The following is a 27,999-nucleotide window of genomic DNA, read 5'->3' on the forward strand; positions in this document are numbered from 1 at the left end:
AAACTTTGAAATCCACTTTCTTCCTGTTTAGTTTCACTTTCTTAGAATTTAGCTTACTAATCCTCTCAATGTGCAACATAATTATCTGTGCCATGGTGGTTTTCTGTGGTACATTTAAGATTACTGAAAAAGATACGGACAGATTTGCATGCACATTTTAGCTGCGTCTACAAGGTAAGCAATCCACAATGACTTTGTGGCCAAAGATCATAGAAAGTTACTGACATGAAGTTAGGCCAGAAAGAAAAGCACTGACAATGTAGAGTGAGCAGATCCCGTGATAAACTTTGCGGTGAGAGATTGAAGGGACTATCAATGAGAGTGCACGATACTGGTGATTGACACATCACAGATTAGAAAACACATTAGAGTGTAACCTAGACAACCGGGGCCTTAAATGTCCACCAGCGACCAGCCATCGTTTTCAAAGCGATGCAGGGTGAGCAACTTGCTCAATGTGTCATTAACCACTTGGATTTTTGGAATAATTCTTTCCCAGGTGCAAGATTTATTGGGCATTTTGTCTCATACCTTTACAAAATCTTAGGAAATTAAAATGCAAAAAAATGTTGCTCTTAATAATCCAGATGTGGGAGGGTTGTTAGAACTTCTGCAGAATGTGATTTACATTAAGTCTTTGTCAGTATGGTAAAATTTGTCAACACATTTGGCACGAGGAGATGTTTGTGCATATATGTAGTCTGAGCCTCTGATGTCGACATAAATGAGTCAGTTGCCTTTCCAAAGTGTGTGTTTGCAACAAATATTATAATCCAAAGACCCCATATGTTGTAATTATGGAAAATATGAAATTTATACTAAAAATAGTTTTTATTGTTCTCAATGTTCCTGTTTAAGTTTCATTTTTATTAGCGTGAAACGAGCAGTTGTACTCAGGGAAACGACATTAAACCACTAACAATGAGCTTTAAATATCTCGGAGATTCACATGTCCAGTATTGTGTGAAGTAAATATTCAGCCTTAGGCTTGGAAACACGCAGTCTTGGACCGCTCTTGTTTCAGCTTGTGTTGAGTGTAGGTTAATTTCTTTTCTTTCTTTCTTTTTCTTTTTTTTCTATGATATTTAATACTCATTGACCCATTATCAGAAACCTGAAAGAGTGGAAACCAATTCACTGTCTGTGTCTAGGAAACAAATGTCCTTCTCATGCTCCTCTCCAGCTAGCTGAAGCTAAACCTCTGGGTAAACGTAGACTTTTCCTCTGACTGCCCTTTCCTCATGGCAGATTTGCAGACACAGATGTCCTTTCATTGCTTTAAAAAGCTTGAGGTCTTAAATCATTCTACGCTGTCAGGAAATGAGTGGTGATGTTTCCCTGAGTGCAGAACAAAATCCTAGAAGACCAGCTGAAGTTTTGGCTTCTGCCCCAGACCCTTTTTTGGATCATTGTTTATACAGTTCATTGTACTTATCTCTCTCAGATCGTGCAGCAGAGCATTTCAGACAGTCTTGCACTCCAACCAGGTGTCATCAAGACAGTACAGGCGTGTCAATACAGGCTGCTCTGCATGGAGCATATAGCTTCAACATATTGAGCCACTTACCGGCTGGAGTGTTCGCAGCCGCCGTTGTATTGTTACATTGACAGATTATTGGCACAAAGCTGTTCCCTAGAGCAGATGAAATGGCTGACACCAGAGCATGGCAGAACCATGTTGTGTCTAGTTCCCTCCATAGAAAGTTTCTAACAATGAAATGCAACAGTGCCTGGCTTGATAAAAGTGCAGTTTGAAAATACCTAAAAATTCATCTCATTCATCAGAGCTGAAATATTTTGTTTTGTCTTGGCTGTAATCTAGAGCAGTGCTGGCAAACTTGGTGAAAAGTTCATTCAGGCCAAGCCATTCAGATATTACATTAGGTCCTCAAAAGGACAAACCAATACAAGAGATTTAAGTGTCTGCATAGGTACATTTGTTTCTATATTGTTCTAAAATGTTTTCAATATAAAAGCAACCGGGCGGACTTCATACCTTAACTTTTTCAGCTGATATTTGTCGCTTATGTTCATCAGTTAGAGTAGGCTAATCTGAGAAATGTGAAAGCTGCACCTTTGCTACACAGCTGTGGTCCCTTTGACGCACAGTATTTGCTATTGTGAATTACACTGGCTACATTATCCCTATTAAGGGGCGCGGAATTGAACAAATATTCAACATTTGCATTCTGCGCAGCTTGCGAGAGAGACAGCTGCTATTACTAATGGTCCCGTCCCCTCCAACAGAATATGAATAGGTCACTAATGCAACCTGTTCCAAACATTTGCATACCTTACTCTGGATGTAAACAAGTAGAAGTCATAAATATCTTGATCTAATTGGGTCTTGTTCTCTCTCTAGGTTCATTGCTGCAGCGGGCAGCTTGTTCCTAAGTAGCAGGTAATCCCTGGGTGTCTGTCTGTACACTATCATGCTTCTCCATTTCTCCAGGGGTTGATATCGAGGCAGCCCGGAAAGAGGAGGAGCGCATCATGCTGAGGGATGCCCGGCAGTGGCTCAACAGCGGCCAGATCCAAGACGTGCGGCATACGAAATCTGGAGGAACGGCGCTCCATGTAGCCGCCGCGAAGGGATACGTCGAGGTTTTAAAGTAAGCAGTAGCCCTCAGAGACGGTAAAACAGTTGGAGCACACTTTGGTACATAAAGTGTCTCCTGTATGTTACTTTATTTGAACACTATTTATAGTAAAGACGGTGGTGATGCCTAGCCTCATCGGTAATACAAGACATATCTCGGTCTCTGCATCTTGTCATCTTGCCTCGTTCTGACATTGTCACTGTGGGTTGTTAATACAGTTGCACTGCTCAAGGATAGAAACCGCAACGGCCTGTCCATCTGGTCTGGGAAGCCAGCCAGCACACTCTGCTGCCATAGATAGCTCTAAGATCTCTGATGTTTAGCACAACTACCGTACACGGGACAGAGATCCAAATGTTTCCCCCGTCGTGGCAGATTTATTGGCTGAAATATTTGCTAGCCTCACCGAGCTTTGCTAAGGGATGACTAAGATTTTCAGATTACGTCTCTGTTTTTTCGGGGAATCTGTATCTCATAAAAGTGACCTGGGGTTACAATACTGACGCACAACAGAGCTCGAAGCCTAGCAACACTTTGAAAAATCAGTTTACAGAATGAAATCAGTCATTCACTCCACACATTCACCCTCCCTGTGTCTTCCTTGTAGGCTTTTAATCCAAGCAGGGTATGATGTAAATATTAAGGACTATGATGGCTGGACTCCTCTACATGCAGCAGCACACTGGGGCAAAGAGGAGGCCTGTAGGATACTGGTTGAGAATCTATGTGACATGGACATCATAAATAAAATGGTGAGGAACTAGAACTAGAAGCAGTCATTAGGTTAAGTGCAGTCTTTAACTCTTACGTGTTTCCCTTCAGGGTCAGACTGCTTTTGATGTAGCAGATGAAGATGTTCTGGGATACTTAGAAGAACTACAGAAGAAACAAAATCTGGTGAGTCACTTTGGCATCTGAACAAAATTCTTGAAAGATTCCAAGAAACCTTCTCATGATGGGAAAACATGTCTTAATTTTTATAGTATAATTTCATTTCCTGTGCTGGACTCATGAGTGTCTTGTTATCATCTTAATTCCAGCTGAGAAGTGAGAAGAAAGATGTTAAGAAATCTCCTCTGATTGAAACAACCACCACTGGGGACAACAATCAATCACTGAAGCCAATCAAGAGGTAACTTTCTAATGAGAAGTAATGAATGGAAATGGTTAACTGAATCAAAAAAGCTAAGGTACGACGATATCTTTAGGAGAACAATCTCACTTTGTCAAGTGTTCTCTCTAAAGTTTTTTTTTTTCTTTCTTTCTTGCTTTCATGTATGAGAGTAGCGTCTTATTCTTCCTGCAATTGGCCAGAAAGTCAAACTGTCTAAAGCCAAGGGGTGAAGGAAAATGTCTTCAGTTTACCAAACTCAAAACTCTAAAAATCTAGTTCACGTTGCTTATCTGTGAGCCCTACTCTCTACTGATGCTGCAGTACTATACTAACAGTGTTACATTTGTGTTTTTTAGCAAAGAAACGCTGCTTCTGGAGCCCGAGAAGAGCGCTCCTCGCATCGAGACCTTAGAGCCAGAGAAAGTGGACGAAGAAGAGGAGGGTAAGAAGGATGAATCAAGCTGCTCTAGTGAAGAAGAGGAGGAAGAAGATTCAGAATCAGAGACTGAAGCAGGTACTGTATGATTTTTATGTTAGACTTGTGGTGTTTTGGCTCAAGTCTTGAGCCAAAACTTTAATTATGAAGTACCAATTTTATTCTGTATTTTCTGGGCCTTTTATACTTATTCTGCATGTCAAGAATATGTCAAGAAACCATATTGTGACTATTCTCGTCTGCTTTTTTTTTTTTTTTTTTTTTTGGGAACCTCAGCAGAAAAGAGCAAGCCCTCAGCAGCAGTGAGCAACAGCACAACACCAACCAGCGTCACGGTGTCTTCTCCAACTAGCCCAACTAACCAGGTGACGACCCCCACTTCACCAGTTAAAAAGGTACGACCGGGGAACTCTTTGCCGTCCTGCCCTGTCTGGAGAAAGGGGATGGGGATTACTTATTCTCCCTTTGCAACAAAAACCTGATTTTGCAGTCAGGTGTTTGCATATACAGTTCTATAGTTTAAATTAATGAGTAATATAAATTAATAACTCTGTCTGGCTTGAATGAGAACATAAATGTAAGTAGCTTTTAACAAACATGGCAACAGGATAGGGACGGTTGGAAAATTCTGCAGTATAGTTGTAGGTTGTTCTAAAGGTTGGAGCAAAGTGTACAGACAAATGCATTTGGGTGGTAAAAGTAAAAGTAGGCCTTGAATTACAGTCATGTTCCACTTTTGAAACTGCTACCCTCTGCTGGCAGAATAATGCCAAGCATTTTTTCTAAAGTGAACCCTCTGAGTTTCCCCAAGGGCAGGTTTTCCTCTTTGATTTAATTGAACGCATTTAAAATATTGTGAAATATAATATTTGGTGTTTACAAAAATATGTAATGTAATCATAAACTTTGTTTGTTTGTTTTTTTGTTTTTTTGTCATTAGTGCTTCATGTTCTTTGTTCTAGGTTAAAAAAATTAGAACAGAAAAGCAAAAGTTGTAAAAACACAAGCAAGCAAACGATAAGGAAGCAAGATCGAAGTGTGAAACAAACATGTTGCACATGTAGGGGACGTTCTTAAAATTTAAATTTGAGGCACCCAAGTCTGTGATATGTGATGCCACCTCCAAACCTGACTTTAGCCCTTGAATGAACCTGAAAAAAAGGGAGGTTGTCTCACCACCAGACACCCATCTAGAGCCTTTTTGGTTTCTTTTTTCTGCTTCTTCTCTTGAGATAAACTTCTTGTTCCTGTCCTTATTTGAAGCCTGATTCTCACTCAAACCACAATGTCCTCTGTCTAATAAGTTAGCAAAGTCCAAATTCCAGTGTTTGCATCTGTCACTTATTTTGAGAACATTAATGTCAGTGAGCATTGTGTGGTGTGACTAGGCTTTAAAATGCCTGTCTTTACTCATAAAGTGTGTTTCTTTTGCTGCTGCTTCTCTTATTCTGTCTCAACCTCTGTTCCTCCATGCCCTCCCTCCCTCTGTCATTCTCTCTCTGCATCATTCTCACCCTGGGCTCTTGTCTTGGTTGGCTTTAGTTTGAATGTATTACTCCCCTCATGCCTGTGGCGGAGCCAGGCTGTCCTGCATTGTGGCGTCAAGGTTTGCGCAAAACTGGCATTTCTCTAGTGCCCAAAAAACTTATGGTGAGGCCTTGGTGTGCACCAGAGTTGTTCTGTAATCCTACATGCACCTGTGCACTGATAAAGCACTAAACACCCCTAACCATTCTGACCTGATCCAGGCGATATAGGGTTTTTCCACTAGTTTAACGGCATAAACTGAACATTTCATGCTTCACATTAAAAAATTTCCACTGGTGATTGAACAGGATGCTTTTATTGTGAAGAAATAAAATGTAGGAAATGCATTTAAACCACAGAACAAACAGAGGTTAACTAGCAAATTAGCAATTTACCTGCACTAAGGATTCATCCTCATATTTTGATTACATAATTAGTATCACAATAAGTACAAAGAGGCAGTTATTGTGATTTCTTGTTAAGAAGTTGTTTAAAATTTTCCAAAATTAACAAAGTTGTGGTGAAATAACAGCTGTGGTTTAGTTTCCAAACATCGTTATATTATCAGCTGAAGATCGAGTAGGGCTCGTCCGTGCAGTAAGCTACACAGGTGACAGTGCTGCAGCGTATGAGCCTCTGCCCCTCATACACAGGCTGATAAAATGTGCAGCAATAACAAACAGGAATAGTTTTGGTACCTGTCCCCTCCTCTGTGGTGCAATGGGGGGAAAACAGTTACCTAACCGTGGACGTTCATGGCATGACAAACCACGCGCAGTGGAAAAACCAAAATCGCGATTGATTGCTGCCAATAGCTGCTTTTCACCTATCCCCCTAGCATGGTGTTTCCACTTGTAATCACCAAATGCACTGTCTTGATCATGCTTTCATTTCACGTCTGTGTAACTTCTGCTGCTTGTAAACTTTGTTTTCAGACAAAACCTCCACAGGCTGTAAGAGTTATTGAAGTCATCATATTTTGAAAATGGCATATAACCAGGAGTGTATTTTACAGAGTATTGAAGTCAGGAAGAGGCATTCTGGTCATGTGTCACATCTGACATGTTTTTAAAAATAATAAAGTTTCCACCTGAAATAAAAAAAATCTAAAATTTGCAGCCCTTATGGATTAATCCGACTTGTTTTTAACCTGTTTGACTTTTGCGTTACTTACCACGATAACTAAAAACCTCTAAACATCTTTGTCCTTCTAAATGGTCAACGAGGACTTAATTAGACTGCTGTCCTTTCCTCACTCAGGTCACTCAGCCTGCTGGAAAGGTCTCAACTAAAGTGGAGGAGGAGAGGAAGGATGAGTCTCCAGCGTCCTGGCGTTTGGGTTTGAGGAAGACGGGCAGCTATGGAGCGCTGGCCGAGATCACTGCCACCAAGGAGGCACAGAGGGAGAAGGATACCACTGGGGTTATGCGTTCGGCCTCGAGCCCTCGCCTTTCCACATCTCTGGACAACAAAGACAAGGAGAAGGTCAGAAGGGATTGAAGCAGTTTTGGTTTGGTTTTTTTAGTAGGCGGGGTTGCGTAGATGATTCTTAATTAAAAGGTTTTGTGTTTTTTATTGTGGTAACAGAGCTTTCTTGTAGCAATACTACACAGCTCCTTTACAGCTATGTCCTGCTTGTTGTGCTGCCTGCAGGAAAAGGATAAAGGAACCCGGCTTGCCTATGTGGCTCCAACCATTCCCAGGAGACTGGCCAGTACTTCGGACATTGACGAGAAGGAAAACAGGTGAATCCCTGGAGACGCGTGGCCCTGTGCAAACATGCATTGGATTGTGTGGCTCCTGTTGCTAACTGCTGGGTGCCCCAATGCTGTGCATGGTGTGGCCTTAAGCAGCTGCTTTTTTTTTTTTTTTTTTTTTTTTTTAAATGTACAGTGATAGATTTAGTAATCAAGAAACACATTAAGGACGATTTTTAAAAATGGGAGACCTATTCCTTTAGTATACATGTTACTGTGGAAACGTGGGGTACGATTCTAGCTTGTGGTTTCCCAGGGACTCCACTGCTCTGATACGTAGCGGCTCCTACACCCGGCGACGCTGGGATGACGACCTGAAGAACAGTGAAGGAAGTGCCTCCACCATCCGAACCCCCAGCTACCAGCGCAGGTTAGCCTCGGCTGTAGTACAAACCTCTGCCACAACTTTCCACCCCAATCTCGTCGTGTCCATCATACGGGTGCCTTTCATAGCTTTGAAACCAAATTAACTGTGTAGATCATCAATAGTGAATTTATCAGTCACCTGAAGGGAAATTTGCTTTTAGTGATGTCATCAGAGATGTGTATGTACATGCTTGCATTTGCAGCAGCTGCTCTGAAAGCCATGCAAATGAGCCCAGCGCCTCTCTGTCACCGCCAAAGAGTCTTTTGCATGACTCTACTTGTCCTGTCAGGTTGCTGTGCCACTGAGATATTTTACAAGCCTCAAACAATCTAATAAATCAATTAAATAAGAAATTCTCAGGGTTGTTTGTGGCACAGAACTTGGACATGGACTTGTGCTGCATTTATATCGTATGGGAGAAATGCTGGCTGTGAGCCACTAATGAACTCAAGTTTCAAGTTGTAAAAGCTGCTTTGGAACTTGTTGTTTCTTGCGTTTCTGAGTTTCGATGTTTCCAACCAAGACATCCTCAAATCTAATTCTGAAAAGGGGGGGAAATGGTGAAGATCTCCCAACAATTGGATGATTTTAGATGTATCTCATCCTTCTTTAACTCTTTAAATACAGCAAAGTATCATCCTTCTCCCAAATGAGATGAATGCACAAACAGTGTGTCAAAGCTTTAGAGTCTTAAATATGTATGTTTCTTTGTTCTCTGCGTATATATGTCTGTATGTGTGCGCCTTCACCGCTAACATGCCTCTCTCGCCCACTTGCCTGCCAACACGCTAGCACTTCCCATACGCTAGCGCTAGGGCGGAGCGGCAGCACGCGGGACGTGCCAGCCAAGTCTTCGTCAACCTCCAACTTGGACCCTAACACCTGTAATACTAAACCTTGGCAGCCACCCACCTCCCACTACCCGTCTTACAGCATTTACCGCAGGTACACCAGCCTCACCGAGGCACCACCTGTCCTCTCTCACTTTCTGCATCTCTGCTCGGCTGGAGTGACCACCTTGTGTTTTGGGTTCCCTGTTATATTAAATGTTGGAAGGCTTTTTATTTATCTGCTGGTTACAACTTTCAGTACAGTTAGAATTGTGGTTTAAAACATGATTAATGGTAATCGACTACATTTACCACCCTATAGTTGTGCATTACTCCAGTACAAGGAGAAGAACGTATTAGCATCTTCAAGTGAGTAACTGTTTGTTGTTGGGATCAGTGGCATCCCGCGTGTATGTAAATGGTCACTGAAGTTTCTCCAGACATTCATATGAAGTGTGAATGTCCCAGGAACTGTTTAAAAACACTCGTGTAAGAGGGGATTTTATTTATTTAATTAAATAGAAACATAGAAGTCATATAAAACAAATTTGTTTGGATGTAGCGCCATCACTGCAACTAAAAATGCCATGGTGAGACATCATCTGTCCCTTCTTAACAACAATCACTGCTCCCACCTAATGTGCCTTCACCATCAATGCAGTGTAGTAAACTAGTTGGACACTAGTTGTTATACAGTGCAATGAAAAAGGAAAAAAACCAAAATTGATAAACTCATGTCTTCCATCCTAATTATTAAAGTAAAAGTGGAAACCACGATTGGCCACAATCAAACAGCTCTACTTGCATCTCATTCCATCTTGCCGATGATTCTTTATTCCACAGCGGCTCATTCGGCAGACGACACGAGGACTTGGGCTCCTCGACCACTTCCTCCGCCACGACCACCTCCACCTCCTCATCTGTTACCTCGCCCACGGGCCATCGTGGCCTGTACTCAAGCCTGGGCTCCTCCTCCACTCGCACTGGCTCCACCAGTCTCACCAGCAGGTACAATTTATTTCTTTTCAGGTTGAGAAATTCAGCTGCAGCTGAATGAATGAATGAATCTATACAGTTATCATTTGAGGTCATGCACTCTTTCTTTAAACAAGCTAGAAGGCAGCGGTAATACTGGTCAGTTTCACCACATATTCATGTATTATATTTGTATAATAGTTTGTCTTCTAATTTAGTTGATAGCCATGTCCATGATGATAAATTTACCAATTTCCAGAAGTTCCTCAAAGTTTGAACAGTTTGCCTTTATTCTCTTTATTTTCTGTATTATTACTGTAGTGGAAATTTAAACACTTTATCATGTTACTAGGTTTTGTTTATTTTGTTAAAATTCAGCAGCATAAGTGGTGGATACCAAAAGCCAGAGAGTAGTGCTTAAAAAAAAGATGGTGAGCTAACTCTCGAAGTGGTTTTATAACAAACGGTCTGACACGATCATCTGGCAGGCAAGAAAATGTATAGTAATTGGCCCTGAATTGTATATACAGGCTTAGGATTGTTGCATTTGTATTACAGCAGCTGAAAGGGAATCTGTTTAAAATGTGTGTATAAACAGGTACTGGTCAGAGGAGAGTGCAGAGAGGGAGAAGGAGTCGGCTGCTGTCGTCCCCACTATAAACACTGGCTCTACTACGACCACCACGTCTACCACCACTACCACTGGCACTGGCACCGAAAGACGCAGGTAAACCAAACACCTACTCAAACATCGATTTCATTAGTTTTTATTAGCTCTTTAAACTTTGTGAATTTTTTTTATCGCAATCACATCTGTCCACCAAATTTATGGTGCTGTTTAAATGTAAGGAGACTTTCAGCATTTCCATAGACTTATTTCATGAAGAAAAGCTACCATCATTTCCATTTCTGTAGGTTTGTGTTCACTCTTAGACTCTGTGCAGACATTCTGGGGAGGGAGTGAGAAAGCAGAGAGCTTGTGCTTGCATGTGTATGTTTGAGTGGGGGTCCAGTGCATGTCCTCCTGTAGCAACGCTGAAATAAGCCACCTGTCACGGTGGGAGTGGGGCCGGGCTGCTTCAGAGCCTGAACTGCTCCAGCGACTTCTCCTTATAAGGAACGTGGGCAGAAGAAGCACATTTTCCTCAAGGCCAAGACCCCATTCTGGGCTGAATGAGTTCATACTTTTGTGTGGCCAATAGAAGCGTGTTTCAGCCTGAGACGAGCGATTACTGTTTTATTTCCCAAATTGTGTTGCCTTTTGGGCATGAAGCTCGCGTACCGGAACGTTTAAACCTAAAGGTTTATCTCATTTTACAAATATAACACACGAGGAGGACATTATTTTTAAAATCCTGGCTTAGAGGGAAAATGACCAAGATTTTTTTTTTCCCTCTTTCTCATATCTGTTCTTTGTTGCTATATTACAAATATATATCTAGCAGACAGCAGTGATTTTTACAATAGCTGTTTTTAATTTCCCCTGTGAAAGTGAAGCATGGATGTCCTTTACTCCAGCCAAGCTACACTGCAGCTGACTGCTTCCTCAGTTAATATTAACATTTTTAATAAACTACCAGAGAAAAGAAATGTACCATTAGGTAAAAACACAAGTACAGCAATATTGTGGAGGTAAACGGATGTGTAAGGAGGATTAATGGGTTCCAGTCTTGACACTGAACAAGCCCATAGTAAAAAGAGAACCTGCTACTTTAAGTTGATACAAAGTATTAAATTGTCTTTAACACTTCACTCTAGCACTTCCCAGCGCACAGTGACAGTCTTACCTCCATCTTTATATTTAGATTTTGTGATGTGACTGCGTCTTTGAAGGTTAGCAGGATCACATTAACAGGTTGACCTGTGTCACATGCATGATGATTTAGTCCAGTGTAGTCTAAATAAGAGCTGAAAACACGTCAGATGAAAGCAACGCCTGGCTCTTTACATGTAGTTTAACCGCATTTCCATTGCAAGCTTGTTTTTAAGGTGGAAATAAAACACTGCTAAAGTCTTGTTTACACCTGTAAATGCCCCATGTATTTGTGTGAGCAGGTGTGTTAATACTTTATCAGCAAATCTGTACATTTGGATTAGGGCTGAACGATTATGGAAAATCTAATTGCGATTTTTTTTTGCCCCAAGATTGCGATGCGATATGCGATTATTTTTTAAGGTCTTTGTCTTCTGTATTATTAAACAAAGACAAGCAATACATCATATAGTATGGCCAATACTATATTACATTAATTTTAAACTGTTCTTTCCTGGAAGACAGACCTCTGTTATGATGACATGAGGTGATGCATGAATTGATGACTGACATTTTTATTTAACTTCTTCAATCACAACAGTATATTTGAACATACACAATAGTTTATTTTTAGCTTACAAACATCTGAGCATAAAGTGCTGACAAGGAACCCTGGTGTAAACATTAAAATGAAAGTCAGTACAATGTGCAGATTGCAGAAATATACATAAAAAAAATCAGTGGCTTTACCACACTCAGTTTTTCGACATCTGTGAACTACTAGACAGTCATTCAATTAAAAAATAATATTAAATAAATAAAACTAATAAATAAAAAATACACACACCTTACTGATCTCTGCAGTCAGTAACATTACACATAAAGTGCAAACATAATAGCAATTGTATAAACACACACATAAACACGCCTTTAAAATTTAAAGGCGTGAAATTGGACGGTCTAGTTCTGATTAGCGTCACCGCTGTCTCGGTGGAGTTTAATAAACTCGGCCGTCTGCTTCTTGCTATCTAAAATATAACCAGACACTGGTGTAAATTCTCGACTGTCTCATACTTCTGTTTAATAAGTTTTCTGTTTGACGTTTAGTCAGCTGTGTGAAAACCAAGGAGGAACCCACCGGGGGATTAATAAAGTTTTGTTTTATCTAATCTAATAACTTTAATCTCAGCCAAACCGATTTACTCACGAACAAACAAAACACTGAAAAAAGCCCAACAATAACATTTTTAGGTTGTCTAAGTGACTTATATATTACGTTTAACCCGAGCAGCGAAACTCCGCGGTGATCTGAAAATGATGTGCCGGGAGTTGTGCCGTTCTCGGCCGCATCAGTAACACTCGAGCTCCCGGCTAGCTGTCGAGCTGGTGGGTAGCAGACTCCTCTGAAAACGTCGAAGCACTTTTGCAAATATGGGATATCTTGATAAACCGAGCAGATATTTGATGTTTACACAACTACTTTCTCGCCTGAAAATATGTTAAGTTTATTTTGTGACCCAGAAAGATTAGTATGAGTAATTTTAAAACTTAGTAGCGGCCGCCATTGTTGGAAACTGGAGTTTGGCTGGGCCGCGCTATGAATTCTGGGATATGGTAGTAATTTGGACAGCCTTCGGCGCGTCGCTGTGACGTAATCGGTCTACAAATGCGGCCTCAGGAGGATGCAGCCCATGAATTTGGACATGTCCAGAGTATAATCGCAGCCTTTGCGGTTAGAAAATTGCACTTGATCATGTCGCGATATTATCGCAAATGCGATATATCGTTCAGCCCTAATTTGGATGCAATTTCTGCTGATTAGAGAGCCTATTTAGTAACCCCTGTTTCTTTAATGAATGGTAAAGCTCAATATCATGAGGGCAAGTACGAAGCATATTTAAGTAGATTCACAACTTCCCCATTCAGGTGGGGGGTTTTTTTTCTTCTTTTTTTCATTTTCTTTTCTTTTTTTTTTTTTTTTTTACACTTCCTCTAAATATTTAACCTCTGTGTGTCTGTGTTTGTGTATTTTGCTTGTCTCTTTCAGGTCATACTTGACTCCAAAGCGAGATGAGGAGTCGGAGTCTCAGAGGAAAGCTCGCTCCAGACAGGCTCGACAGTCAAGGAGGTCCACCCAGGTTAGTTAAACCACATCACCTTAAATATGCTGAGTCCTCATCTCTTATGTTTGCAAAGGTGTATGTTCCTTTTAATGACCCTTAACCCTGTGAGCCAAAATGTCAGGCTCAACTGTGTTTTTACTGCTCCTTGGCTCTGTATGATGTCAGTAAGAGCAGATATCCTAATATGGCCATCTCAAAAAGCTCTGTTTGTGAACTCAACCCACCTGCTGTTCTAGCCTTGTGCTTACAAGGGCTAGCCAACCAGAAGAAAGTTGGTTTACCAGCAGGGGGAAGGGAGCAAAAATGCAGTGATATAACTGCACTAAGACCCAGTAAATGAGTATAACATGCTGCCTTTAAACCATTCTTTTATAATGTTATCTGTAGGAAGGGTAAATAAAATGGGAATTTGGTATTCATAGGAACATGTTTAATTTAACCTACAACTAGAGCCTCAACCAAACCACAAAAACATAACTTATGTCTCTAATCTGACCTTTTTTTTTTTTTTTTTTTAATCCCCATCAGTTTTTGTTCTTAAATGTTGGTCTGAGTCTTCAGTTGTAGGAAACCTGCTTTAACATGATCAGAATAGTCACTACTGCTCAAACGGCTAATAAGCCAAATAAAGGTGGATTCCCACATCAAAACAAACTGTTAACAAATGATGACCTCTGCATGTTCCTGGTTTGTATTGTATTTCTATGGCCACAGACTGTTCAAATAAGACTTGTTATTCTTGTTGAGACAGCCCAGACTTTTATTTTTTGTTTGTGTACACAGGGCAGCTCTTGTACCAAGAGCTCATTTTACAGAATGTGAGCTTTGTCCCTGTTTTAAAAAGAAAACTTTGCTTGGATCAGTCGACCAGTTTTTTGTTTTTTTGAACTAATTAATTACCAATTTTGCAGTATGTATAGAATCTGCAAATATAAGACTTAATTTTAAAAAATCATCCAAGAAAGAAATTTAAAAAAGACTTTCCTTCTTTCAGGGTGTGACTCTGACTGATTTACAAGAGGCTGAGAAAACAATCGGCAGGAGTCGTACCACAAAGACTCGGGAGGAGGAGAAGGAGGAGAAAGAGAAGCAGGACAAGGAAAAGCAAGAGGAGAAGAAGGAGACTGAGACGAAGGACGATGATTACCGATACAAGTACCGCACCTACGATGAGGTACATATTTTAAATGTTTATATTGTTATAATGTATTACTGAAACGACACAATATTTTATAATAATAATTTAAATATTATAGCTAGCCTGACCTCTTCATCTTACCCTCTCTCCCAGCGGTCAAGGCCTTCATCTTCTTCCACCTCCACCATTTCCTCAGTCAGCACTGCCTCCACCCCTTCCTACTCTAGCACCACGTCCTCCAGTTCTAGCTCCCTCAACAGGCCTAACAGTCTGACGGGGATAACCTCCTCCTATAGCCGTTCCTCCAGAGATACAGAAAAGGGTGAGTGTTTTTCATACCCGATACAGGTATTGAGAAGTTTTTTAAGTTGTGGTTGTGTTTGATGAGGAAAAGTCTTCAAATTTAAACTGAATGCACATAAAAGCATGGCTGTATGTGTGTGGCAGCACTACACATGTCTTCAGATCTTAAACAGTCATTGCACTCTGTCAGATTTGAATTGCTCTGTAGTAAACTGGGCAAATGGATGTTTATTAATGTTGCCTCAAGGGGATTGCTAATCCCTCCTGTTTAAAACTGTGCCATCTTTGGTGAGGTGTGCTCTCACATAAAGCCATATAGGCACAGCCCGTACGTGCCTGCCGCTGTAACTGTCTCCACTGTTTTCACATGGGCCATATGCCAAATGTTGATTTAGACCATTGACACAGGAGGGGTTTGGGTTGTCTTTTAAATTAAGTACCTCTTCAATTAAACAAACCAATGCATGAAGTGTCCTTGGAAAATTGAAAGCAGCTGAAGGAAACTGTGACAGACTTGTGACCAAGCTTTTCCCCAAAATAGCAGGATGCCTTCTCAACAGAAAGGCCAGAGCTAGCTGATTAAGGACTGAGCTTTCAAAATAAGAGAAGACTGCAAACTTGCAGGGTGGCAGGGTAACAGTTTCACCTCACAGCATTAAAGTCCTTGTTTTGTATGCAGGCTAGGGCATGTTTTCACACACAGATGCACACAGTTCAAAAACATGCATCCAGTTATTTATTTATTTATTTTTTTTAATATGTTTGCAAGAGAAGAGATGAAATCCTCCATGGATGTAATTCTCTAGTTTTCTTTATGTGACACAATCATCATCTGTCCGATAATTGTTGACTTTCTTCTCAATGAAAGCAGAAGCAGACAAGAAGGAGGAGGAAAAGGAGGGAGAGGACAAGTCTCAGCCCCGCTCCATACGGGATCGCAGGCGGCCCCGCGAAAAGAGACGTTCCACTGGGGTGTCCTTCTGGAGTCAGGATGTAAGAGATTTGCACACTGTGCAAAGCTTTCTCTTTAGAGCTCAGTTTTTGAAGTGGTCATCGCACTCTTTGTGAAGTGCACGTTTCTTTGATCATCTGGATGGCCCAAAGCAGCACCTAACCTTCATATCTTTTTAAATTCCAGGGTGATGAAAATGACCCCGATCAACAGTCGGACTCGGAGGAGGGCAACGCCAAGGGAGAGCCACAGGTAACTCGGGTCATAGGAGAGAAAGTAGATTAAACTGACTAAAGGAGAAGCCCTCCAGCCTCCATCCCTCTTCTCCTTGTATCCCGTGACGTCTATTTCATCTTTTGCATTTATTTACTATTCTGGTCCTTCCTCGCCTCATCTCATGTAGTTAAGGCCAAGGAAGTGGACTAGTCTTTGATATTCATTACTCTGTGCTGTACAGCTATGATTTCCTCTCCTACCGCTTATCTTTTCTTTTTCTTTTTTTGGACTCCTGCCTTTGAATTTCTTATTGTCCTCCCCCTTTCCACCTTCCGGTGATTGTTTGGTGTATGAGGGTGACCTTGCAAACCAAAGGCTCACTCGGCAACAGATCAGTGGGCTTTTTAAAACATGTAGAAGCACAAAAGGAAGGAAATGCAGGTCTTTTATAGGCAGAACACACACTTAAATGACATGCTGAGGTTTCCCAAGTTTAAATTTGAGCCCTTCCCCCCCCCCCCCCCACAAATGAAGTCAGAATTTCAGCTTAAAACAAACAAGAAATAACATGTAAGAATTTTCCTAAAGGCTTCTGGTGACATAAACATAAAAAAGCAGTGGAATCCAGTGCATTCATACTGTCTTTAGAAGCCACAGAGAGGGCAGCTTTGTGAAAATATTGTTGGCTGGGTGCACTTCCTGTTTGGATGGGAGTGTCTTTTGAAGCATAATGGAGAACACACAGTTTTCCTTTGAGTACAGAGATCCTGGGGATGAGAGAGAGAGACAACAGCTATTTACCATCACTTCCTGTAGGACAGTAAACAGGGTGGACCAAATCGGAAAGGAGCCCTTATCCAGAAATGTACAGGAAAAACTCTTTCATTCCAGCTCGTCTCTCTTGATTACAGGCATAAAAATGTATTTTTGAGCTGAGTTTGCAAATATTTTTTAAGTTTAAGCTCATCTAAGGTCATCCTGATAAATGTTGGTACTGAAACAAAATGCTTGGTTGATTCCTAATCAGTAGATAAGACGCTAAAGACATCATTTAAAAACAAAAAACAGCCAATTTGATTCCAGAGTCTGTCTTCAAAGTCTTTCTCCAGTTGCTCCTTGAATAATGTTGAGCTAGCTCTACAGCTTTTATCTCACACCACCACCACCACCACCAGAAGCACTCTCAGGAAAACCCAGAGTGTAGCATTGTTGTGTCACCACACTCTCTCTGCCTCCAGAAGGAGACTGCAATTTTTAAAATAGCTGGAAGACCAACCCCTCAACCTGACCTTCCCATCTGATGTCTGGCTCCATTCTCATGGCTGTGGCACTACACAAGCACAGCAGACCTAGAGGCACAGTGCAGGCACCTCAAGGCTGTAGCTGGCCTGTCAGCTGTTGGTTGTTACTGTGTCTGTATGTGCATGCAGAGCAGCTGGGAGTGAAAGTCGGGTGCTGTAGTCTAAATAACTGGTTCCATCCTACTGTTTAGTGTTTTCGTTTTTCTTTTTCTTCTTTTCTTTTGAAACCCTCTATCAGAGTTGAATCTTCTAGTATTTTAGCATTTTTTCCAAGTGTAGCGACTGAAAACATCATATGGCAGAATAAACTGCTTTCTAACTTTTTGTTTTGTTTTTCTTTCTTACAGAGTGACCGATTGTTCAGGTAGGTTTTCCCCTCCAACATGTTATGTTCCTTTTTTGTGTTTGTGTGTTTGTGTTTTAAACAAATGCCTGTCATTACTGTTGCAGGAATGAGAGCACTTCATCCTTAGAGCGTAATGACACTCTTTTTACCCGTAGCTACGGTGAAAGTCGAAGGCCGTATTCTAGCCGACTGGATAAAGATGACGCCACTGACTACAAGAAGGTATTTATTTTCAAAAGAACTCAAACTCGTAAACAAAGTATTGTACAAAAGTCTTGAGACATCCTTCATTTCTTTACATTTTGCTTCCAAGGAGTGAGGCCTAATAGTAATAATAATAATCTTAAGACTTTAGCACAGTACTGTTAAATAAATAATAAAAAATATCTATAGCACCTTTCTAGACAGAATCACAAAGTGCTGCACATAAGATGACAAATACTAAAAAAGTAAAACGGACAATATAAAACAGGCAAAAAATTAACCAAAAACAGTTTTAAAAAGGTGAGTTTTGAGTTGTTTTTTTAAAAACAACTACAGAGTCCAGGGTTCTTAATTTATGAGGGAGAGCGTTCCAGAGTCTCGGGGCCACAGTGGCAAAAGCTCTTTCACCCTTAGTTCTCAGTCTGTTTTATAGCAAGTAAGCCCTGATCAGATAACCTCAGGGACCTGCTAGGGGCATAGGGCTGTAGTAGATCAGAGATGTAGGATGGTGCCGGTCTATGCAAGGCTTTGGATGTCAAGACCAGGATCTTAAAATGTACTCTAAATTCAACAGGAAGCCAGTGTACTGAATACTTGGCGCATTTTGTCAACAGCCTAGCTGCAGCATTTTGCACAACCTGCAGACGATCCAGAGAACCTTTGCTTAGACACATAAACAACGAGTTACAATAGTCCAAACATGAGGAAATAAATGCATGTATAGCAATCTCCAGTTCACAGCGAGATAAAATGGGGCTTAACTTAGCCACATTTCTTAAATTATAAAAACAAGACAGAACCAGAGATTTCACATGCCCATCCAATGTAAGACTTGAGTCAAAAGTGATACCTAAATTCCCAATAGAGGATTTAAGATTCACTGAGAGAGGACCAAGGCTTTCACTATCTGGGATAAAAATATGTCCGGAGTGCATATGCGGACTTCAGTTTTACCAATGTTCCAACATTTGATGGAATCTAAGCAGTCATTCAGAAGCTAAAGCTTAGATAAATCCTGGGGTTTAAAAGAGATGTACAACGGAATATCATCAGCATAACGGTGATAAGGAATGTCCTCAAAAGAGCCCATTATATGCTGGGAAGAAGATGTATTAAGAACAATAAAGGCCCCAAAACCGAACCCTGAGGGACACCACAAGTGAGGGAGGTTGAGGATGACCTAAAATCGGAGACCACCACAGAAAAATATCGGTGATGTAGATATGAGGAGAATCACTCTAAGGCAGTTCCAGATACACCAACCCAGTGTTTAAGCCTTTCAAGGAGGATGTGGTGGTCAACAGTGTCAAAAACCGATGTTAGGTCCAACATAAGTAGGACCGAGCATTGTTGTCTTGTGCAAGTATTGTAAAGTATCAATGGCACTGCACATGCACCAATTAACAAAACATAGGCTTCCTTTTTAATTTGTAATTGCCTAAACCGGCAGATGGTAGAGTAATAAAACCTTGCCTCAAGCCCAAATTTATTCTAATTAAAAGTAAAATGAATTATGTAAAAATGCATTTTAGTTAACTGACTAAACAAGAATAAAAATAAATGTAACACAGGTTTTTGCTTTGGAAACACAAAGGAATATTTTTAACACAGTGAGCTTTAGCAGGGTCTTTGTGCATATTTGAGTCTGGGATGTCTGCGCGTCTCTGAGGTTTGGTTTTGTAAACAAAAACTTTTTTTAAAAGCTTAAAACTAAACAGAAAAACAAGCTAAAAATGCAAACCAAAGCTTATGTATGTGCCCCATTTCTCAGTGGGTAGGCCAGTCTCAACAAATCTTTGATTATAAATAGTTTGACTGCTGCACTTTCTGACTGTTGGATCTGATTGGTCCTCTCTTCAGCTCTACGAGCAAACATTAGCTGACAACGAGAAGTTGAAGGCTCAGTTACGTGACACAGACCTGGAGCTGGCAGACTTGAAGTTACAACTAGAGAAGGCCACACAGGTATAGAGAAGCACTTCATGGGATGGCTAAACATCCTGATGGGATTGTAAAGGTTTCTGACACAGTTTTGTTTCCCATTGCAGAGGCAGGAACGCTACGCTGACCGATCACAGCTTGAGATGGAGAAAAGGGTAATGAGCTAGTGTAATAACCCACTTCTGTTGCAAATGTCCCTTTTTTATTTTATTTTAAATTAACACATTTACTAAAAACATGTATAACTTGTGTGTCTCAGACTAAATATAGTTTATTTCAGTTACTTTGGTTAAACATCCCAGTAACACTGCCCCAATGGGTTTATGTCTGAAGGTAACAAGCAGGCCCCAATATCATCTGGGTGGTGGTATGATCTTACCCTGAGTTTTTGTGTTAGTCTCCTCTTTGCTGCTGGCTGTCGTCTCTCACGTAGCTGAGGGTCAAAGGGAAGCCCGCCCTCCTTCCACGCCACCCAGAACACTGCAACCTTCTTTATTCACCTGTTTATTGAACCTCAGAGGCAGCGTGTGGTCACCACTTCTCAAGACTGCTTATTTTTGTTTTTCCAGTGTGTGAAAGTGTGTGAAATTACCTCAGTTTCTGTAGAAAGTTGAATAATTGCAGGCTGTTAAATTGCTGTTATATAAAAACGTGTGCATGTGTGTTTTCACCCTTTCTGTAATGGCTTTGGCATCTTCAGCTGCAGCTCCTGTAGCCACATCATCCATTATTTTTAAGCCCATGCTTTAATCTAAGCAACATTTTGTCATCATACAAGTCATTCTTTCCTTGTCGCCTTTTACATTATAGGATTGTCTTTTGGGTTTAAAGACATTTGACATCCTTGCCCATGAATCATTTCATTAGCTATAACCATCAAACACAACCTCTAAACATCTTCATCCCTGTTTCTCGACTCATTCCAGTCTTTAGACGGCTTTAAATGAATTGAATGTATAAGTTTGAACTGGCTGCCGCTTGCAGATGCCTCACTAGATAAGCTTGTGTTCAAGCGTGCCCTGTCACCACTACATCCCGACCATCTCCTACACCTCTCCTTCCATGCCTGCACTGGAGTGTTTATTTTGTGTCGTGGTTCAGATTTAATCTGCTTTCCTCCACCCAACAGGAAAGAAGAGCTCTAGAAAGGAAGATTTCTGAGATGGAGGAGGAACTTAAGGTACCCAGCACACACATACTGAATTAAAAAATTGTAAATGGCATATTATATACCTAATCAGATAATTTTGACAGACAGTAACACTGCTACACTTGCCGCTCAGAGTATTTGGGTCCAGGTACCCCTCACACAGGGGAGGTAATCTTACTCTTTTAACTAGTTTAGACTTAGCATCACTTGACAAGTAGCTAAACATTACCAAATGTGTCAGAGGACTCTTTGGTGAAGCCTTTGAGAACCACTGTAAGCTAATAGAAGTCATGAATCGAAATTGACAATTCTTTCTTGAATATATGGCAGGTAATTAAAAAAAAAAAAAAAAAAAAAGTGTAACTTGGAGTCACTAGCTTTGTTTATCATATATAGGGATGATAAATGATGACAGACTTTGAAATAGGATACTTATTTTTTATTTCTATTTTTTATTTTTGCATAAGATTTTTTTTTTGTATCCCTGGAAATAAAACAGGGAAAATATCAAAGTCAAACTAGACTGTTAGCTGTTACTTTAAACATTAGTCGCAGTGCATCCCTCTTTGTGTAGCTTCTTAGTCTCGCTCATACTAAAACACCTCACTCTTGGCATATTAAATGAATAATTAAAAATATATATTAATCTTAGGCACAGTTGTGTTTAGGTTTTTATATTTGGACCGGCACAGTTAACCACCTCTGTCTCCATTTGTACACCTGCTAATCTCACCTTCTGCTCTTCAGGGCACATCTGAGGTCAGCTGCTGTAATATTTGTCCACTGTTAACATTTAAGGATGATTAATTAAGTATTTCTTTTTGGGAAAATGTTTTTTAGCTAAGAAAAGAGGAAATCTATTAAACCGTAGCAAGCATGTGTTCTCCATCACTGTGATAACAAAGTGTTTATTTTTAGGGCTTAGCCAGCTGGCCGATCTTATCAGTGTCACTTTTCCATTCTGTCGACAAGCATCAAGCTGAACCTCTTAATCATTCCTTCAATTTCCAAAATCTGTCCCCATTTTCTAACAGTCTTCCTTTTCTGTTTTCCCCCTTTGTCCTTCTCTCGGCCCCTCTTCTCTATTAATTTATATTGTCCTGTCTTTCATTAATCCTTTCTCTCTTGATTTCTGTCTCCTCAAACATGTTTCCTCTCCTGCCACTCTCGCCCCGTCCCTCCTCCTCTTTCTTTGTTCTTTCTGTGTTGTGTTTGGTTTTTTCTTTTCTTTTTTCCCTCCTGCAGAACCTCCCCCAGGTAAAGCAGGTTCAGGCCCTACGCCAGGTTAAGGAGCGGCTGCAGGCTGAGAACCGGGCCCTGGCCCGTGTGGTGGCAAAGCTCTCGCAGTCGGCCTGCAGCCAGCTGCCCACCGTCGACCTCTAAGCCACGTCCGTCTGTCCACCACCATCTCCTGCTTCTTCTTCTCTCTTTTTCCTCTTCTGCTTCTTCTTCTCCTCCTTGTCCCCTCCCCCCTTGCAACCCCATTCTTCTCATGCTCCATTCGTGCTCTGCCCCGCACCCATAGACAGGCAGGTGTCCAGCCGTCCAGCAATCACTGGTTTTGAAAAACAACCCTTTCTGCCCCCCTCTGCCTCCCCAGAGCTTTTTGTTTTCAGAGTGGGGAGGGTGTCTTTCTTTGGTTTTCACAGCAGGACACTATCCTTTTGCAGTACACGCCTGTCAGGTGGTTTCCACACCTCTAAAACGCATTAAAACATTATCCTAAATATTTCAAATAACATCTGAATGATAACTGAATAAAGCAAAGCTCAGGTAAGTGTTTGCGGGTTGACAGGTCTGACTGTACTGTGAAGGAAAGTGTCCTCTTTGAAGTTTCTACTTGTGGTAATTACTTCAGGGGGAGCTCAGTAGTTCTGTTTGGCTTGTTTTGGCTTCTTTGCATGAAGTGGCTTCCTATGGCATCAACTCTTTGGACCCAAACCTTCAGAGACCAAACCCACCTTATCCTCCCCTCCTTTTCTGTTGAGTTTACCAAATGACATCAACAAATATTTAAGATTAATGCATACACGTATGGTTTTACCTTGGACTTGTACACAATATAGTGTGTTCAGTGTCATGAGTTAAACAAGCAGTCAGTCCTTATATGAAATCAAGCAGGTCTCTGGGGCAGTCTCCTCTAAACACTGTAGAACATGTCTTACGCCCTTGTACGAATATTTTTAAGTCATTTATTTAATAAGCTAATCATATTGAAAGCATGCTGCTGTCCAAATAGGAACTTTTCAAGTCTTTATTGTGCTTTTATGGGAGATATTTAAACTTTACATCTGACAGCCAGTTCCAGGATTTTATAAATTATGGGGCAAGAGAAAGTCTGGCTTACTTACTACAGCTCATTCAGCTCTGTGATCACAAAGTTTTGCATCTCTGCCTGTTGCAAATTTAAAACTTTACCTGATTTAAATTTGGCACATCCTCCTCTTCAGGGTCATCTCGTTGTGCAGCCCTGCACCGCTTGTGGAGCAGCTGCTTTTTAGATCGCTCTCTAAAAATCTCATTCTGACCACTTGCGTGTGTGTGTTCGTGGCAATGTGGAAGTTGCATTGCATTTTGAAGAAGAGTTAAAAAAAAAAAAGAGCCAGGCCACCAAGCTGAGTGAGCGGTGTTGGAAGATTAGCACGCGATGACACGTTCCACAGTTCAGGCTGTTTGCCAGCATGCTACAGTAGAGCTGGGCGATATGAGATTTTTTCATATCACGATATGTTTTTTCATTTCAGTCGATAACGATATCTATCACGATATAAGCCAAATAACTATATTTGTAAGATTTAAATGTGCCGTTGCTCACAAGTAAAATGTGAAATAATCAGCAGCTTGTTTTTATTTAAATATTTATTTCCCATAATAAGTTCAACAGGGTAGATGTACTTAAGGAACATGAGACTTTTTCAGATAAATAAAGGCAAATATTGCAAACTACACAAAAGGCAGCCGCTAAAGCGTTTAAGTTTCAAAATAGAACAAACGAAACAGACTAAATTGTCAAATCCACTTAGAAACAAAATATTAATTCTAAAAATAAATCTTAGTTTGTTTTACAGAAGAACAGACAAAACTGACTAACTTTTGTCAATATCAAATAAACTGAGAACTAAAAGGAAATTCTCAATCTCTCCTTGTTGTATAGCTGAGCTTTTCAAACAGTTTTAACAGTTACTTTAGTCTGACAAAAGCCGAATGACGAATTAGCGCTTCCAGTCAGAGACTGAGGCTACGTCCACACGTACACGGGTATTTTTGAAAACGGAGATTTTCCGTTTTCGTTTTAAAAATAATCCCGTCCACACATAAAGGCAGAAATGAAGGAAAACGCTGCTATGAACATGCCAAAGCAGCAGGTGGCGCTAGATTCCTAACCGTGCAGAAATGTTGGCCAATCAGAAGTCTAGAAGCCTCGGTGGGAAAAAGTAAACAAAGCTGCGGCATAGAAGCAGAACCGAGTCGTATGTGTGGAGGGACAGTAACTGTGTATATGTAAGCATTTAAACACTGCAGAGAGTAGAATTAACAGTATTGTAGAAATTCATTTCACCGAAACAATAACGTGGCGCACAGTGTGACGCATGCACCAGTTTATTGTATTTCCAGACTTGCTTTCGGCACAATTTACAGTGCACGCTACTCTGTTTTTTGTCAGACTTGAAATAGCCGAAATACCTTCACACTACGGAACTTCTATGGCTCTTCCGTTCGACAATCTCTCCGGCATTGCAACCATCATCTGTTTTCTCTTCGGTCACGCTCGGTTGATTTTTCTAGTCGGCACACTCATTTCCTCCATTACCCGCTGGCTCCATTACCCGCTGGCTGCTTCCCAAACAAACACACGTGTGGCTTGGCACTTGTGCTGTACGTAACAAGTCACGCGACGTGACGCTGCGGCTGTGATTGGTTCGGCTCTGCGCTACTTAATTTGGATTGGATGACTTTTTTTTTTTTTTTTTTTTTTTTTTTTTTGAGGACAAGAGCGGCGAAGTCTATCGCGATAGCTTAATTTCTCTATCGAGTAAAAGTTATATCGCGATACATATCGTTATCGTTCTATCGCCCAGCTCTATGCTACAGTTAGAACCCATATTAAAAGTTAGACAGTGTCACAAAGAAGTAGCATCTTCAGTCGATGCAAGAAGCCCCAGCAGCTTTAACTGCCAGTGATGATCCTCTCTGTGAAAGTTTGAGACAGAAATCAGTGTTTTCTGCACAACTTTGGGGTAAAAATCTCAATAAAATCTGAGGCGTACGTTGTCAGAACAGGATCTTCATGAAGCGGTCTTAAACTGGCTGCCGTGCTGGAGATGAGGCAGAGGTGCACAAGTAGACAGCTTTGAAGGCGAGATCAGCTGGAATCTGTGCGTTTAAAGAGTGTTTTTCGACTCGCGTGTTCTTAATGCAGCCGTTCACACAGACTGCAATTTTTAAACAGATCTGACCAATCAGATCACTGCATTTGGCAACAAGTCTGCATGATTCTGAGCTAGGGAATAATTTTCTGCAGACGATGAGCATGTGTATAATGGCCTTAAGTCAGGAACATTAACGTTAAACATTTTAACAGATTTGCACTTGATCAGATGTGACTTTTTTCCCCTCTGCTGTGTGTATTTTTGAGGCTGCCTGCAGCAGCCACTTAGATTCTGCATGGCTTTCCCAGAATCTTTGGCCTGTTGTGTGCCCGCTTTTACTTTTGACTTGGAACAAAGATGTTGGGTTTTGTTTTTACCTCTTTAATCAAAGTCGGACAGCCAAAAGTTAGATGCTGTGTGTGACTCCTGAGATTGCTTTACACAGTCTGCAGTTAACAGTTTGTTTAAAAAAAAAAAAAAAGAGCGCCGTGGCTGGTTTTTAACTTGTTTACGTGGCGAGACTTGTCTAAGCCTTGTCTCTCTCTCTCTCTCTCGCTCTCTCTCTCTCTCTCTCTCACTCTCTCGCTCTCTCTCGCTCCTGTTTCCCTTTATCACCTTTCAGATGCTCCCAGACTTGAAAGCAGACAACCAGAGACTAAAGGACGAGAACGGAGCGCTCATTCGAGTCATTAGCAAGCTTTCCAAGTAGAACAGACCCCACCCGCCCCATCTTCTGCACCCCCCTAGTCCCCCATGGCAGTGACTAATGGAATTGCACATTTAGATATTAATTGCAACAGACATCGGAGGCAAGACTCCCTTTTTTTTTTTTTTTTTTTTTTTTTTGGGTTTTTTTTTGGGGTTTTTTTCCCCTCTCCCATTGTTTTTCTCCCGACTCTTAATCGCCCTTTTGCTCCTTCACCACTGCAGCATCCACCCATCATGTTCATCCATCCCTCCCCTCCCCATGCACCTCCTCGAATTGAACCCACTAGATTGTGTGGCTGCTGTCCTGATAGAACCACTGAGTTTACAGAGCAAAAGGAAGGTGTGTGTGTGTGTGTGCGCGCGCGCGTGTGTGAGATCAGCATGTAAAAGCATTGTGGGCGGGGAAGCCTGAAAACTATTTAACCAGTAAGCCTTAGTTGTACATAAAGAGAAAAAGAAACACACTTGCATCGGTCTCTTCTGTCTCGCTCCTCCGCCCACTCCGGGCTATCTCTGAAGAACAGATATTATCCACCACCTGATTTTATTTGTGCCACAATCTCTTATTTGATGTAACATTTCTTCCCGTGTACGTGTTGTGTGCTGTGCAGTCCCTCCACTTCCCCTCGAAACCCTCAAAGTGCCACTTCTGCCTAATATCAGCTCCTTGTGGCCCCATCATTTTTTTTTTTTCTTTATTTACCACCCCCCTTCTCCCCTTTCCACCCACAGATCACTAATGCACACACAGTTCTCCCACCCCCTCCAAAATTTTTTTTTTTTTTTTTTTCTTTTTTTGTACCTCTGCGTGTCTTCCTCCAAGAGGGAAATTTTGGATTCTCGCTTTAGCGACATGAGGCGGACCTGGTGGAATTTAAGCTTTCACTGTATGTGCAATATGCATTTTTTTCATTTTTTTTTTAAATGCTTTAATGATGACGAGTCCATCACAAGTAGGATTTTTCACTCTTCCACCACTCCCATCGCTCACCTTCTCCCCCTCCCCTCCCCTCTTTTTTTTTTTTATTTTTATTTTTTAAGGTTTGTAGTGTAGTCAGTTTATACTCTGTATTTCTCACTTTGTTTTAGCAGGTACTGAGTGATGCTGTATATACCTGTATGTATTTGTTTGAGACCAGCACATGGCATGCATTTATGGTTCCCGTCTGTTACTATTAAAAATTCCAGAGGACAAACAGGTGTGTTTTAATTATTATTATTATTATTATAATTATTTTTTTTCCTTTATAGACTAAAGACATTGGATACAATACAGTAGAGCCTCTCTTGTTCACGGGACGGCTGGCAGTGTTCAGTGCTTTTGTTTTCCGGTTTTAAAATAAGTGTTCGCACAATTGTAAAAGTTGAAAAAAAAGAAAAAAAAAAAGAGAAATAATCGCTTCACTACATTTCACTTTCTTTGTATTCAGTTTCTTGGAAGAGTGCTGTTAATTTTGTTTCCATTTTTTTTTTTTTAAGCTCTAGTATTATAGCCAAGGTGTTGTCACTTAAAAAAGGAAAAAAAAGTATCTTAGGTATTGCTAACCCAGTCCTTTCTACAATGTCTACATGCACTGTCAATGCCATGTGAGGAGTCTTGATGTCAGGTTGAAGCAAAATTGCCACCATCAAATATTCCATTCATCTGAGAACATTTTATGCATTTCAGTGGCCTTTTAAGGATATTTTAGTCAAAGAATTTAAGACAAAGTCACTGCAGATGGACTGACCATCAACTTTTTTTTTTCCTTTGTTTTGGGGTTTTTTGTTTTTTGATTTTTTCTTTTTTTTTTCTCCCATCATCTTGTAAAATAGGTGTGTGGCTTAATACATGCAAGTTGTGCTGTGACTACCAACCACTGAAGAGTTCATTAAAAATAAACTTGTA

The 27,999-nt window shown here is 40.8% G+C and overlaps 1 protein-coding gene across 10 annotated transcripts in view; it reads left to right on the top strand.

Moving 5' to 3' along the window:
- Positions 1 to 27,998, top strand: part of ppp1r12a (protein phosphatase 1, regulatory subunit 12A) — a 62,062-nt gene extending 34,064 nt beyond the window's left edge. Inside the window, exons 4-26 of one of the 10 annotated variants that reach the window (XM_080887708.1) lie at positions 2,453 to 2,612; positions 3,208 to 3,352; positions 3,423 to 3,497; positions 3,641 to 3,732; positions 4,071 to 4,228; positions 4,427 to 4,545; positions 6,938 to 7,162; positions 7,331 to 7,422; positions 7,691 to 7,804; positions 8,594 to 8,746; positions 9,475 to 9,639; positions 10,205 to 10,333; positions 13,407 to 13,497; positions 14,477 to 14,656; positions 14,774 to 14,942; positions 15,792 to 15,916; positions 16,062 to 16,127; positions 17,740 to 17,756; positions 17,843 to 17,960; positions 19,803 to 19,907; positions 19,991 to 20,038; positions 21,013 to 21,063; positions 26,026 to 27,998. In XM_080887708.1, the coding sequence (XP_080743834.1) occupies positions 2,453 to 2,612; positions 3,208 to 3,352; positions 3,423 to 3,497; positions 3,641 to 3,732; positions 4,071 to 4,228; positions 4,427 to 4,545; positions 6,938 to 7,162; positions 7,331 to 7,422; positions 7,691 to 7,804; positions 8,594 to 8,746; positions 9,475 to 9,639; positions 10,205 to 10,333; positions 13,407 to 13,497; positions 14,477 to 14,656; positions 14,774 to 14,942; positions 15,792 to 15,916; positions 16,062 to 16,127; positions 17,740 to 17,756; positions 17,843 to 17,960; positions 19,803 to 19,907; positions 19,991 to 20,038; positions 21,013 to 21,063; positions 26,026 to 26,112 (2,684 nt within the window). In that variant the 3' untranslated portion in view covers positions 26,113 to 27,998. Of the gene's footprint in view, positions 1 to 2,452; positions 2,613 to 3,207; positions 3,353 to 3,422; positions 3,498 to 3,640; positions 3,733 to 4,070; positions 4,229 to 4,426; positions 4,546 to 6,937; positions 7,163 to 7,330; positions 7,423 to 7,690; positions 7,805 to 8,593; positions 8,747 to 9,474; positions 9,640 to 10,204; positions 10,334 to 13,406; positions 13,498 to 14,476; positions 14,657 to 14,773; positions 14,943 to 15,791; positions 15,917 to 16,061; positions 16,128 to 17,739; positions 17,757 to 17,842; positions 17,961 to 19,802; positions 19,908 to 19,990; positions 20,039 to 21,012; positions 21,064 to 22,278; positions 25,952 to 26,025 lie in introns of those variants that run through there. The other 9 variants (XM_080887710.1, XM_080887702.1, XM_080887707.1 and 6 more) reach the window with 9 other exon arrangements.
- The last annotated feature ends 1 nt before the right edge of the window (position 27,999 follows it).

This window comes from Rhamphochromis sp. 'chilingali' (assembly GCF_963969265.1).
Source record: "Rhamphochromis sp. 'chilingali' genome assembly, chromosome: 7".
In the NCBI taxonomy this organism is placed as follows: domain Eukaryota; kingdom Metazoa; phylum Chordata; class Actinopteri; order Cichliformes; family Cichlidae; genus Rhamphochromis; species Rhamphochromis sp. 'chilingali'.